The sequence below is a fragment of the Odocoileus virginianus genome, chromosome 3 (assembly GCF_023699985.2).
Source record: "Odocoileus virginianus isolate 20LAN1187 ecotype Illinois chromosome 3, Ovbor_1.2, whole genome shotgun sequence".
Lineage (NCBI taxonomy): Eukaryota > Metazoa > Chordata > Mammalia > Artiodactyla > Cervidae > Odocoileus > Odocoileus virginianus.
Genome location: NC_069676.1, coordinates 58,902,652 through 58,917,112, shown reverse-complemented (window position 1 = coordinate 58,917,112; position 14,461 = coordinate 58,902,652). Strand labels below are relative to the sequence as shown.

Sequence of the window (14,461 nt, the reverse complement as noted above, 5' to 3'; positions counted from 1 at the left end):
GGGATCAAACCAGGGTCTCCTGTATTACAGGCGAATTCTTTTCCATTGAGCCACTGGGGAAGCCCATTAACGTGTAAGAACCATAATAAATAAGATCCGTCTACACTCTCTGGAAAGGAATTTTACTCTCGGTAACCTTTCTCCCTCTACCTCTAAAAAGAAAATCTCTTGACCTTCCTACTGTCCCCAAGTTTCTCATGCAAGATCAAAAAAACTGCTTCAAGTCTGAATGAGAAGAGGCGAGTGCTCTCCTGGACTAAACAGAGACGGCAAGGGTCCAGGGGTGACTCTTCCATTATCAGGGGCCAGTGACCAGGAGATTATGGGCAGAATGACGGACCAGTCAAATTTCTATCTTGGCAAATGTTTAATCCACTTAAGGGCAAAGGTAAGCACTTCACCGAAACTACCTGCCTACCAGAGGCGTCCCCAAAACACCTCTGGGCTGGGTTTCATAGGAGATCAGATCCCTCCAGCCCTGATTCTGCCATTAATTCATTATGAAAATTCCCTTCCCTCCTCTGGGCCTATCATCTCATATGAGAGGACTGGACCAGAACAGCATACTTCAACTCTGAAACAGCAGGGCTTAAGCAATTGACCAAAATTATTCTCTGTTAAAATAATTAATATATTTATTTTTGGTGGTGCTGGGTCTCTGTTGATGTGCTCGGGCTTTCTCTAGTTGTGGAGAGAGGGGCTACTCTTCATTGTGGTGCACAGGCTTTACATTGAGGTGGCTTCTCTCACAGTGGAGCACTGGCTCTATGCGCGCGGGCTTCAGCAGCTGTGGTACGTGGGCTTAGATGTCCCAAGGCACGTGGGATCTTCCTGGACCAGGGAATCAAACCCATATATCATGCAGTCAGGGGGATTCCTATCCACTGTACCAAAAAGACTTCCAAAATTAAGCTTTTCACCAATGGCCACGAGCTGGGATTACCCAAAACCATATGAGGTATCACAGTATCAATTCCATGGACTAGAGAATCTTAACTATGGGGGTAAGAGGGAAAAATAAGCCTAGCAAATTGCAGTTCTTATACTTTTTTGACCTTAGGACCCTTTTATGCACTTATAAATTATTGAGGATCCCACATAGTTTTTGCTTATATGGATTATATCTAATTATATATATATATATATATAATATATATATACATATACATGTATACATATACATATAATATATATATTATAAATTAAACCAAGAAACTTAAAAATATGTATTAATTTAAAATAGCAATAAACTTATTACATGTTAATAAAAATAACCAATTTTTAACAAAAAATAACTCTATTTTCCAAAAAAATAAAATGTGAGAAGCGCACTATCTTACTTTTTTTGCAAATCTCTTCAATGTCTTGTTTGATAGCTGGATTATCTTCTGCATTCAACCTCCTGTGATACATTGCTTTGATGGAAGTCCCCGAAGAAAATCTGCCCTCACACAGATATGTAGCTAGAATGTATCTTAATAGCCTGTTCAGGCAACTGTGGTATTTTTTATTTGATACTACATCAAAGCTCAACACACATAGTTTCTTAGGAGTTAGCTGTAATGTGGAATCTGACCTTTTCATACTCTGCTATGTGAAAATACACTGGCAATCTTGCTCCTTGATAGATCTTTTACCCACACAATTTCCCAACATCATACTTTGGCCATATGGGAGATACTGGTTCCCAGAGCTATATGGATCTTTCAAATGCTGGCACATTTCATTATACGACATTAAAAAAAATCACATTTATTAGTATCAGCCCTAATCTCATTAGACAAGTCTTTAGGTAAAGGGAAGCTGTCAAGGTCACAGTGCTGGATATGAGTTTATTTTTTCTGATTTTGCTCAAAAGTTCAAATTTCACTGTTGGCAACAAACAGTACTGTTTTTTTTTTGGCTTTGCTGGATCTTCACTGTGGCTGGACAGCTTTCTCTAGTTGCTGCATGCTGGCTTAGTTGCACCTGCGGCATGTGGGATCATAGTTCCCCAGCCAGGGATTGAACTCGCGTCCCCTGCACTGAAAGGTGACTTTTTAACCACTGGACCACCAGGGAAGTCCCCTGATAGTTTTTCCTGAGGTGATAGTCTCATTACTTTCATTTTCAAGAAAATATCTGCCAAGTACTCAGATCTGAACAACCTACAGTTTCCTAGTCGTTCAGTAGAAGTATTTCATGTGCACTTTTCATTTTGTCACACAGAATATTAACAAAATATTCTGGACTAAAGGGTCAAGATTTAATAAAATTAATGATATGACTGCTTCATCAAGGACATGCTTAAGTGAAAAATACAATGATGATGAGCACAATTTGGTGTTACCTCCTTGATGCATGCTAAGGCACCAGCAATTTTACCCATCGTTGCTTCTGAACCATCAGTGCAAATGTCAACACAGTGAAAAGACAAATCACATCCAGTATTATTATGAAAACAGTTTTCACTTCGTGGGCTTCTTAAAATGGTCCTGGGACACCCAAAGGGTCTGAAGACCATACTTTGCAAATGGCAACTCCAGATAACCTACTGAAGACTGGTTTCAGTCAACTAGTTTCTCAGCCTGCCAGCCTGGGGGAAAAAGTATCAAAGCTCGGTCGAGAGCAGTATAATGTAGCTCAATAGGGCAACAGGAAAACTTTGCCCAAAAGAGTAAAATCTGGGGCCATCATCAAAGCAGTCAACAGCTTGATAACTTGAAGGATTAGGAAATAACCTCACCAAACACATTATCATGGAAGCACCTGGGGCTCCTATCTGCATCCCTGATTGGGGATTCTTACTGAGTCCTAATCCCCTAGAAGAGCCTGGTGTGCATGCATATACTTTGCTTCTTGTACTTTGTTCCATGTATTTTTTCCACATACTTTGTTCCTTAGCAAATTAGATAACACAGTGGAGTAAGTCCCTAGGAAACAGGAACCCAGCTCAAAAACTTGTCCCTAACACTTCTCACCTATAAAGCTAACTAGGTCCCAAATCAGCTTACACTTAATCATACTTGGCACATTTCTACATGTAACGCTTCTGGGGATCCAGGCCCCAGGCAAGTACTCAACCAATCCTCTAAGTCCCAAAAGAGTACTTTTCCCTGCACCACTTGTGAAGGGCTTGTGACACCTGCTATCACTTACAGAGTGATACAGAGGGGCTTTCCTGGGTCACCTACCTTGTTTCACAATACCAGGGCAGGATGGGCCCTCAGAAAAAGTACATCCCCAAGCAAGGCCAAGAGAACATTGATTAAACATTCCAATCGGTCAATCTCCAGCAAACAATGGGAGATAATTTGGCGTTGACTATTAGTCACAACCCAATGTGGAAAAAAAAAAAGAGATTTAGAATAGTAAAAGCCATGCATTGTCTTCAGTATGACAAAACCTATGAGCTACCATCCTGATGTTGCTAGATGATGGGCTGTGAACTTCAGAGGAGTCCCTCTAAAAATGAAAATCTAGAGCCCATATGGCAAGCACTGCATAGACAAGCTGATGTCTAAGAACAAGGAGCAAAAACTGGAAAGAAAACTAGAGAAGCTTAGAAGTGTTTTACAGTAACCAGAGTGACTTCTGAAGAGAAGCCATCACATGGCTGCATTTGACACTCCTTCCACATGGGGGAAGTCATGGAGGTAGGTAAAGTTAGGGAAGAGAGAGGAAAGATAGTTTTCACTGCTGCTGGTTGGGGCCTAAGCAATCTTTTCCATCAACTAACACTGCAAGCATATGGGGGAATCTACAGTAGCATGCCACAGGAGAAAGAAAGGTTCCATCCTATGGAGATGGAACCTTAATGAGCAGAAAACAGCGAGAGGTGGAGAAGGGCTTATAATGTGGGCAGACCGTCTCCTCTAGTTTGGAGTTCACTAGAGAAAATGCCGTGCACCAGGAAAGACTGCAGCTGGGGGGCTTTACCAGTAATGAGCTCCAAGAGAAGCTCCCATGGTCTCCTTGGACAGTCACAGGGGACAGTGTGAGTCAAGGACATAATGGATCCCTCAGTGAGTCACACCCAACCCCCAAGAGAACACACAGAGGATGATGGCAAAGCTTGAGAAATAAACAGAAGTGCTGCAGAAGATGGGGTGCTGCGGTCCAGAGAAAATGTTAGGGCTCTGCTGACTTCAAGACTGAACCAGACAACTCAGTGGAGTAGAAAACTCTCTTCTGAATCTTCTCATTTGAAGAGTGAATCAGCATAGCTTCACACAGGGGTCCTCAATCTTATATTTGGAAAAACTGAGGCCCACAGAGGGCCAAACTAACCCAGATGAGACTTGGGATTCAGTTTCCAGAGATAAGGCGTAAGCCCTCCTAAGGGCATACAAAGCAAATCACCTCTTCTTTTTCTTTTTAAAGACTTTATTTATTTATTTTGATGAGGATCATTTTTTTTTAAGTCTTTATTGAATTTGTTACAATATTGCTTCTGTTTTATGTTTTGGGATTTTGGCAGTGAGGCCCGAGGGAGCTCAGTTCCCTGACCAGGGACCGAAAGCACATCTCCTGCATTGGAAGGCAAAGTCCTACCCACTGGAGTACCAGGGAAGTTTCCTCTTCTTTACCAACGCCTTGAATCTTTCAGGACCTCCCTGGTAGCTCAAGTGGTAAAGAATCTGCCTGCAATGCAGGAGGCCCCACTTCAATTCCTAGGTCGGGAAGATCCCAGACTTCCCACTCCCATATACTTGGGCTTCCCTGGTGGCTCAGAGAATAAAGCATCCACCTGCAATGCGAGAGACCTGGGTTCAATTCCTGGGTAGGGAAGATCTCCTGGAGGAGGGCATAGTGCAGGAGAAGTTATTCTTCCCTCTTTCTATTTATTCTGTCAAATGCCCTGGCTGTTTGGTGATGGGGACAGAAGTATGGGGGAGACTTTGCAAAGGACTGTCTGTACTGGACTGGGAGTTATTGAAGCTTCTAGCACAGATGACCCAAGGTTCTAAATTAAGAGAATGTTCTCTCTAGAAGTTTTTCTTATGTTCAGGCTGTTACTTAGCACCAGCCTTCTGCGACCAACGCGGGTGAAATGAACAAAGAATAAGAAACAGAGTAGAGATTAACGGACAAAGAGCTCAGATCTCAGCACCATCACTCACTTCATCTCTTTACGTGTTACTCTCATCTGTAAAGTAGGGAACTGATAAAATCAGGGGGCAAAAATAACTCAAAGGGAGATTACATTACTAACACAGAAAGTGGGAATACGATTCCCACCCCTCGGGCAGACAGAACAGCTACTTACGTTGTGCTGTTGCTTTCCCCAAACCGCATGTAGGACCCTGAGGAAGAGAAGTTGTTCAGGCCTTCAGACGGGCTCTCCTCCGGGCTCGCGTCGGTGGAGCTGTAGTCGCGGTAGTCCTCATCCCGAAGTCTCTGCGTGGACATGGTAACTGGAGGGACAGGGGTGGCATTCAGACCTCCAGCGGCTCGTGCCTTTAAGTCCGAGCCTGGGGTCGGCTCTAGGGCAGAAGCAGCCATTGTCACAGAGTCAGTGACAGCTGCACTATGGATTACGTATGTGAGAATGCCTGATACCGACCGAAATGAAAAAGGTACAAAGTGCACACGGGCAGGCTGAGCTCACTCGACTTCTGCCTCCCAACCGACGGTGCCACATTCACAAGTTTCTAAATTTGCCAGCACACCAGGACAGAACAAAGGTGAGGCACTGCTTGGGAGGGGTGGGAGGAGATGCAGACAGGCACCTCTTGGTAGTCCTTCCTATTCCTTAGGTTGGGATTAACAACCCCTTCCACAGAGCTAATTTCTTGGACCCCGAACAACAGTGACTTTTTATCTACATCCATCTTCCCCAGAAGCAAGCTCTTTAAGGGCAGGAATCTAAATATTCCTAAGTTGTATTCTATTTTTCCTATACATTCAGTACAGTTAAGAACCTTCTGCAGTCCAGAAATCCCGTCCAGATCATCTGAATCTACTCAAACTCTCCACCAGGTCCCAAAGTTACAAAAGATGTTCCCTTTCTCTCTGCCAGGACCTCTGGTATGTTCTATACTCTTTGATGTATACTCACTCCCTCATCCTAGGACTCTTTTCTTGCAACCATCATGAATATTGAGAAATGGAGCTAAAAGCAACTGGGAGGAAGACTAGGAGCATGAGAGGTACCCGCCACTGGCCCTTGTTGCAACATCTCCCTTCCACCCGTCTTCCTTTTTATTTTAACAGATCTGCCAATTTTTTAAAGATAGTGGAAGAAGAAAACCTTCCTATTACATGCAGAGGAAGGACAGAGAGGATGGTATCCCCTGGGTGGACTGTTTTAGTAATTAAGCAGCAGAAAAGAGAACAACAAGGACTTCACTAAGATACACTACAAGTATACATTCCAATAGCTGTGTAAGCTCCCAGAATATGAGGGTCTGTTGCTAAAAGAGCCGTTGGAGGTCACTCCAAACTGCTCATTTTACAGATAAAGCATCAACCCCTGCAAAAGCTGAAGGGACCTGCTCTGCTACAGCCAGGTAGCAGCCAAGCAGTAAATATATATCCTGACACTCCACCTGAATCTGGAAACATCACTGAATACACTGTCAGTTGCAGTGATGGAATATCATAATGAAAGAGACTCAACTTCCTCCAGGAATCTGCAATCGAGTAAAGAAAAAAAACAGTTCATGAACACTAAAAATTACAAATAAAAATCCTTCTGACACTTGGCAGACTGGTATGACCACCTGCCTACAAAGTGCTTTCCTCTATCCTGAGTCTCATATGCTGCCTCAGATGCCCAGGAGGAGACAGGACCTCTGAGGGCCATCACAATGTGCTGTCCCACCTGACACATAACATTAGCTGCCAGAGACTAGACAGCTCTGTGTCAAGTGCTCCCAGAAGTCCAGCCCCTGGGGATTCTTCAGACCCCACCTGGCACCTGAGTGATCCAGGGTGATCTCATTTTCTCCCACCAATCACATAACCTCATGAAGAAAGTGCTTGGCAGAAAGCCAGCAAAGGACTTGGAAGTCCCAGAGAGGATCCTGCCTCACTTCACCACCAGAGCTGACCTTGCTAAGCATCTAAGAGGGCATCATTTACTCACATGGTGGAAGAATTCAAGGAAGCATCTAAGCTCTTGAGAAACTAAACTCATAAGAAGGGTGGGGTGGGAGGAAATCTATAAAGTATCTTAATGTGAACAGTTGAAAGCTGCTACTCAGGTAAAATCGATTAAGTGAGTTTCTATGCAGGACATACCTGATGGTTCAGTGGCTAAGACCCCATGCTCTCGTTGCAAGGAGCCCAGGTTCAATCCCTGATCAGGGAACCAGATGCCACATGCCACAACTAAAGATCCTGAGTGCTACAACTAAGATCCAGCATGCCAAATAAGTAAATAATTTTTTTTAAGGTTAGTATCTATGCATGCCAGAAGTGTGAAAAGTGGAAGCGTTAGTCACTCAGTTGTGTCTGACTCTTACGATCCCATGGACTGCAGCCTGTTCAGGCTCCTCTGTCCAAGGGATTTCCCAAGCAAGAATACTGGAGTGGGTAGCTATTCCCTTCTTCAGGGAACCTTCCCAATCCAGGAATCAAACCTAGGGTCTCCTGCATTTCAGGCAGATTCTTTACCATCTGAACCACTAGGAAAGCATGTCCGAAGACCTGGATGCTAAAGTTGCCTCTTATCACTAGTTTGCTCAGTGAATCAATAAGAAGCAGTTCTTATTTGCCTCAGGTCTTAGTTCCAAATGCTAAAAATTTGGGTGTGGGGGGTACGGTATACTAACCTATCTCTCAGTACCTCTTCCAGGAATCAATGTAATTCTTTATGCAAACAACGGCTACTTTTGAGTCTCTTCCAACATACCCAAGGAATCTGAGGAACAGAAGCCTTCCAGGTGAACCCTGCGTGTTACCAAGGGAGAGGAACAGAAAACAGGCACTGACAAGTTCCCCAATCCCTCCCCATCAACCAAGAAACCACTCTTGGTACAGACACTCAATTTATTTCAAACACTGTTAAGAAGCCTCCTCATGTCACTGTAAAAACTGAAGTGACCCACAGCAGATTATCACTAAGAAAACTGCTCAGAAAGAAGCTGAAATCTATAGATCAAAAGTCCAGTGAACAACTGCAGGATGTGGAAGATGTGGCTTGGCAACTGTGCATGCTGAAAAAAGAGAATAATGCTACTTACAGGTTTTAGTTGATGATAAGCTCCACAGAAATCAATGATAACACAATAGATGCCAATTCTGCTAATGCAATTCTTGGTTTCACTACAAGAAAGAACCCCAGGGAGATGACAGACTGTTCTTTTTTTTTTGCCATACCTTGTACTCTGTTCCAGGCAGCACACTATAAAGGGGATAATGATCAACTGCGGTATAGCCAGGAGTCAGCACCAAGATCACTAGGGGGAAGGAAAGCAGCTAAATGAAGAATGGTTGCAAGTCCTGAGAAGGTTCAACCTGGAGAACTGGAAACTCAGGAAGTACAAAAATTGTCTTTCAAAGCTGTTCTAGGGATCAGATTCATCTTTTGGAGCCTCAAAGATTACTCAGAAACAGGATCACTAGGTGGAAAGTAAAGGGAGACAGGTCTTTGGCATAAGGAAGCCAACTCTCAAAGGAGTTATCCACAGGACTTCCCTGGTGGTCTAGTGACTAAGACTGGATCTTCCGATTCTGGGGGCCCAGGTTTGATCCCTGGTTGGGTAACTAGATCCCAGATGCCACAACTAAAGATCCCATGTGCCGCACCTAAGACCTGGTGCAGCCAAATATATAAATAAAGATATTAAAAGGATATATATGTGTGTGTGTGTATGTGCATGTGTGTGTGTGTGTGTGTGTATACATATGAAAGGCAGTATCCAGGAACTTCCCGGAGTCCTTGATTTAGGGGTTAAGACTCCATGCTTCCACTGCAGGGGTACCGGGTTCGATCCCTGGTCGGGGAACGAAGATCCTGCATGCTGCATGACAGCCAAAAAGGAAAAAAAACAAAACAAAACAGGAGTTGTCCACAAGGATCACTGGATCATTCTAGGAGATAGTGTATCTTATTCTTGGAAAGTTCCAAGCAGAAGCCCTTCTCAGAACTGCTAGGCAGGAAATGAAACCTGTAGAGAGTGCGTGTGATCACTCTCTGGCGGTTACTTCCTTCTAGGGCTCTTCTGGCAACCAAAGCCTCTGCGTCTTTTCTCTAGCTGTCCCCACTTACTGCTAGTCCTCTTGGCCACCCTGCCCCAAGCTCTCTGTGATGAAATCTGGTTTCCACCATCTACTGCTATAATTGCCAATTCCTGCCCTGTGGGAGTTTTAATAGACCTTGTTAACTGTCCAAATGAGGGATGTAATATTTAAGAGTTCAAAACAAGCTTGTTCTTCAGGTTCTTGAGGACAATAAACTGAGTTTATACAACATGTGTGGTCCATCAACACAAAGTAAAAAATCTCCATAAAATATTTAGATTCAAGAGAGTACTAAGTAAGAAAAGTCTGCATGCTGGGTGACAAATATATATATAAATATTCAAGTGTACATTCGAACCAAAATTGAATTGAAACATCAACTCTTTAAACAACCTTGATAAATGCTCTTCTTTTTCCTTATAGAAAAATTATTTTTAACTAATCAATAATTGCTATTTTAAGGTCTTTTCTCACTTATTTCATATCTACTCTTCCTTAAATCAATGCAGTATACATACAAATGATGTTTAGTTGTAACACAATGGTCCATCACTATATTAATAAAGTAATTTGCTTCACTAGCTCCCACTTAAATTTTGAGCTTCTGCTTCTTTTAATGACTATCTTATATCATAGCCAAAAAATTCCCACACATAATTTTTAATTTTCAAGTCATATCTTTGGAGTAGAGTTAGGTGAATAGGTTTTTTAAATGGTTTTACTTCACAAATGATTGAACTAACCTAAAGTGTCACTAGCAATATATGGACATGCCTATCTCTTCATAACCCTGCCAATGTTGGACTTTATTTCTTTTTTTTTTTGGCCATACTACATGGCTTGTGGGATCTTAGTTCCCCAACCAGGGGCTGAACCCGGGCCCTCATAGTGAAAGTGCTGAGTCTTAACCACTGGACAACCAGGGAATTCATGGACAGTATCATTTTTATTTCTGATATTTCTGATGAATGAGTGGCTCCTTGTATTTATTTTATTTTACATTTCTTTAATTTCCAAAAATAGACAACTGATAATCAAGACTTTAAGAGCACTTTTTCCCCCACCTATCAGACTCATAGTTTTGAAAATACTTAACTCACTTTTGAACTCACTTTTGAAAATCTAAAATGTTCTTAAGATAGCTATTTAAGAGTTTAGTGATGGGATTTTACTGGTGGTCCAGTGGTTAGGACTCCTTGAATTTCCAGTGTAGGCAGTGCCGGTTCAATCCCTAGTCAGGGGGCTAAGATTCCACATGCTGCACAGCTGATTGGTCAAATTTAATTTACTGATTAAATTCTATTCCAAATTTCAGTATAATACACAGGATGACTTTCAACAAGGAGAATCCATTTATATGAGTTTGTAGGTCTCTTTTGGGGCACACAGGAAAGTCAAGGAGGGGGAAAGAGAAGAGGGCAGGAAAGGCACGACAACTGTCAGTTCGCTTCATTACCAAAAGCCAAACAACACTCCTAAGGGTGACTCGTAAACACATAAAAATATTATCCACTAAAAACTATTAAAACTAATAAATTCAGCAAAGTTTCAGGATATAAGATCCATATACAAAAATCAGTTGTATTCCTATACACTTTCAGTGAACAATGTGAAAACAAACTTGAGAAAACAGTTCCATTTACAACAGCAACAAAAAGAATCAAATATTTAGGAAGAAATTTAGCCAAGTAGGTGTAAACTTGTACATGAAAACTATAAAACACTGTTGAGAGAAATTAAAGAAGACCCAGGTACATGAGAGAACATCCCAATATTCATGAACTAGAAGATTTAACACTATTGAGACGGCAATACTCCCTAAACTGATGTAGAGATTCAGTTGAATCCCTATCAAAATCCCAGCTCCCTTTTTGCAAAAATTGATAAGCCAATTCTAAAATCCATATGGAAATTCAAAAGGTCCAAAACAGCCAAAACAAATCTGGAAAAAAGAAAAAAAGCTGGAGGACTTTCCAATTGCATAACTTAATACAAAGCTACAGTAGTAACCTCAAGACAGTACAATATTAGCATAAGGACAGATCAACTTAACAGAACTGACAGTCCAGAAAGAAACTCTATACCTAGGTCAAGTGATTTTTGACAAGAGTGCCAAAACAATTCAATGGAGGAAAAAATAGTCTTTTCAACAATTAACACTGGGACAACTAGAAATGCACGTGCAAAAAAAGCAGCTGGAACTCTACCTCCCACCATATATAAAACTTAACTCCAAATAGGACTTTCCTGGCAGTCCACTGGTTAAGACTCTGTGCTTCCAATGCAGGAGTCACTGGTTCAATCCCTGGTCAGAGAACTAAGATTTCATATGCCATTCAGCAAGCCCCACCCCCCCAAAAAATTCAAAACAGATAAAAAACCTACATGTAAAGGTTAAAACTATAAAAACTCTTAGAAGAGAACATAAGCATAAACCATTGCAACCATGAATTAAGCAGTTTCTCACATATGACAGCAAGGAACACAAGAAAAATTAGATAAATTAGACCTAATCAAATTTTAAAATGTTTATGCCTCAAAGGATACCACCAAGAAGGTGAAAAACAACCCACAGAATAGGAAAAATTTTCTATTAATTATATTTCTGATGAGGGATTTGTGCCCAGAACATATAAAGAACGATTATAACTCAATAATAAAATGAAACCCGATTTAAAAATGGGCAAAGGACCTGAATAGCTGTTTCACAGATGGGAAAAAAGCCAATAAACATATGAAAAGATAATCAATATCTTCACCCATCAGGTAAATGAGAAACAAATATCACAATGAGGTATTACTTCACATCCACCAGGATGGCTAGAATCAAAGACAAGTAACAGCAAGTATTGGCAAAGATGCAGAGAAGTTGTAGAGAATCGTCTCTTACATTGCTGATGAGAAAGTAAAATGGTGCAGTCACTTTGGAAAACAGTCTGGCAGTTCCTTGAAAGGCTAAACATAGTTACCATGAAGAGAAGTGATAGTGTTAGTCACTCAGTCATGTCAGATTCTGTGCGACCCCATGGACTGTACTGTAGCCTGCCAGGCTCCTCTGTCCATGGGATTCTGCAGGCGAGAATACTCGGGTGGGTTGCCATTTTCTTCTCCAGGGGATCTTCCTGAAGTAGGGATTGAACCCGGGCCTCTTGCATTGCAGGCAGATTCTTTACTGCCTAAGCCACCAGGGAAGCCCATAGTTATCATATGACCCAGTTAATTTTGGCTGTTAGGGATAATGCTGCTATGAACATCTTTGGGTACATTTTTCTACAGGCATACATTTTCATTTTGGTATGTACCTAGGAGTGGTGGACAGGACCCAGCAATTCCACTCCTAGGTACATACCAAAATGAAAATGTATGTCCATAGAAAAATGTACACACAAATATTCATAGCAGCATTATTCCTATTAGCCAAAAAATGAGGGGGAAAAAACCTAATGAGTGGATAAATGAAAAGTGATATATCCATACAACGGAATATTACTTAGCAAAAAAAAGAAAGATATGAAATACTGATAGATGCTACAACATGGATGAACCTTGAAGACATTATTCTAAGGGAAAGAAGTCAGTCACAGAGGAACATTTGGGAGTTGGGAGGGATTAAGGGGTGACGGCTAAAGGGTTAAGTTTCTTTGGGGGTGATGAAATGTTCTGAAAATGACTGTTGCACAACTTTGTGAATTCAATAGAAAAGCTGTTGAACTGTATGCTTTAAATGGTTGGATAGTATGCTGTGTGAATTATATCTCAATAAAACTGCTAAAACAAACAAACCGATCTCTGGGCCCAATCTGATTCAGCCTCAGCATTTAACAGGCTTCTTAGACAATCCTGATTACAGGCAGATTTATATAAAGCTCTCAAAAGAAAAGATATATATATATATATATATATATATATATATATATATATATATAATCTTATTATGAAGGTACACCCCAGGCCTCATCTCCTACCAAAGTTTATGGATTGGTGATATATGCAGATTAAAAGTACTACTATGATTATAAAACAATTACATTTTCTAGAACCCAGAGAAGCAGTGAATTCTCTAGATATACGTTCTCTTCTCCATTGCTGGAATTCCAAAAACACAAACAAAGACATAGACTGTGTTCCTATATGTGGTCTAGAGGGAGGGAAGTAAAAATGTCTGACATCCACATGATTCGTTTTCGAGGACATAGGATAGTACTCCATCTGATCTACCACAGAATCACTTCCCCTGACTTGAGACTCCTGCCTGAGAAAGTGTGGTGCATGGGCAGTCACGAAACAGCTGCTGACCTCAGCAGGCTCTGCACAGGAGCAGCTGAATGAGCAAACACACTGACTTTTTACTCACCATCATAAAAATCTCTAAACATTAGCACCAGGCATGACTGACAGGTGACCAAGCTCCAGCTTCCCAGTTATAGATGAGAACACCAAGGATTCAGCTGGTTAACAGTTTGGGATCAGAACCCAGCATGCCAGATTCCTAGGCCAGTGTTCTTTCTAACACACCACCCACTCTCCCTAAAATCTCCCTGGGAACAGAACTCGGGCAGAATTAAGTCTACAGGGGGAATCCCACATAACAAAAAGTACATGAGATCAGAGCCTAGTTATGTGACCCTAATCTCCTTTTGTCTTACTTTTCTCATCTGAAAAATGTTATCAATAACACTTATATCACAATATTGTTACAAATGTAGAAGCAAAAAATGTTAAATATGTTGCTTGGTGCATAATGGACCCTTATTAATGGTAGCAACTATGTTATTACTAGAGAGAAGGAAGTTCAAGGCAGAGAGTCACTACACAAATAAAGTGCCACAGGAGTTCCTCCATCCTATCACTCTGAAGAGCTGAGCCAGGTCTCCATCTCAGAAACAGTGCTCTATCTGCCAAGAGCATCCCAGTAACCCATGGAGACAGAATGCTGAACTTCACGGCAAAGGGAAAGCACAGAGGAATCTTTCCTACTAGAGAGGATCATTGAGAACTGGCCCGGGGTGTCAAGGATTCCAAGAGAAATGTCTGGGAGAAAAGAGCAGAGAGAGCACCAAATATAGCATCAGGAACCTACTCTTTTTAGTATATGCAGAATGCCCTATCCAGTGGACCCCACACTCATTAAATAGAAGCTAGCTTTTTGTGCTCAGACCCAGTTAGGTCTGGCCAAAGGAAGGAGGTACAGGATTCCTCCAAGATCTGATAAGACTCAATGTGAACTTCCTCTTTGGGAAAAAGAGAAATGCTAGCCTAGGACTTAGGGGGTAGTCACATACTTCTCGAAGAA

At 41.6% G+C, this 14,461-nt stretch overlaps 1 protein-coding gene across 5 annotated transcripts in view; it reads right to left on the bottom strand.

Moving 5' to 3' along the window:
* The window catches only part of SLC36A1 (solute carrier family 36 member 1), a 106,493-nt gene that overhangs the window by 75,793 nt on the left and 16,239 nt on the right, over nt 1–14,461 (bottom strand). For all 5 annotated transcript variants that reach the window (XR_011486931.1, XM_070465669.1, XM_070465667.1 and 2 more), the window contains one exon: nt 5,249–5,396. Coding sequence is in view for 4 of the 5 variants with exons in the window: in XM_070465669.1 (XP_070321770.1) it covers nt 5,249–5,396 (148 nt within the window). In the remaining variant the exon portion in view is untranslated. The remainder of the gene's footprint in view (nt 1–5,248; nt 5,397–14,461) is intronic.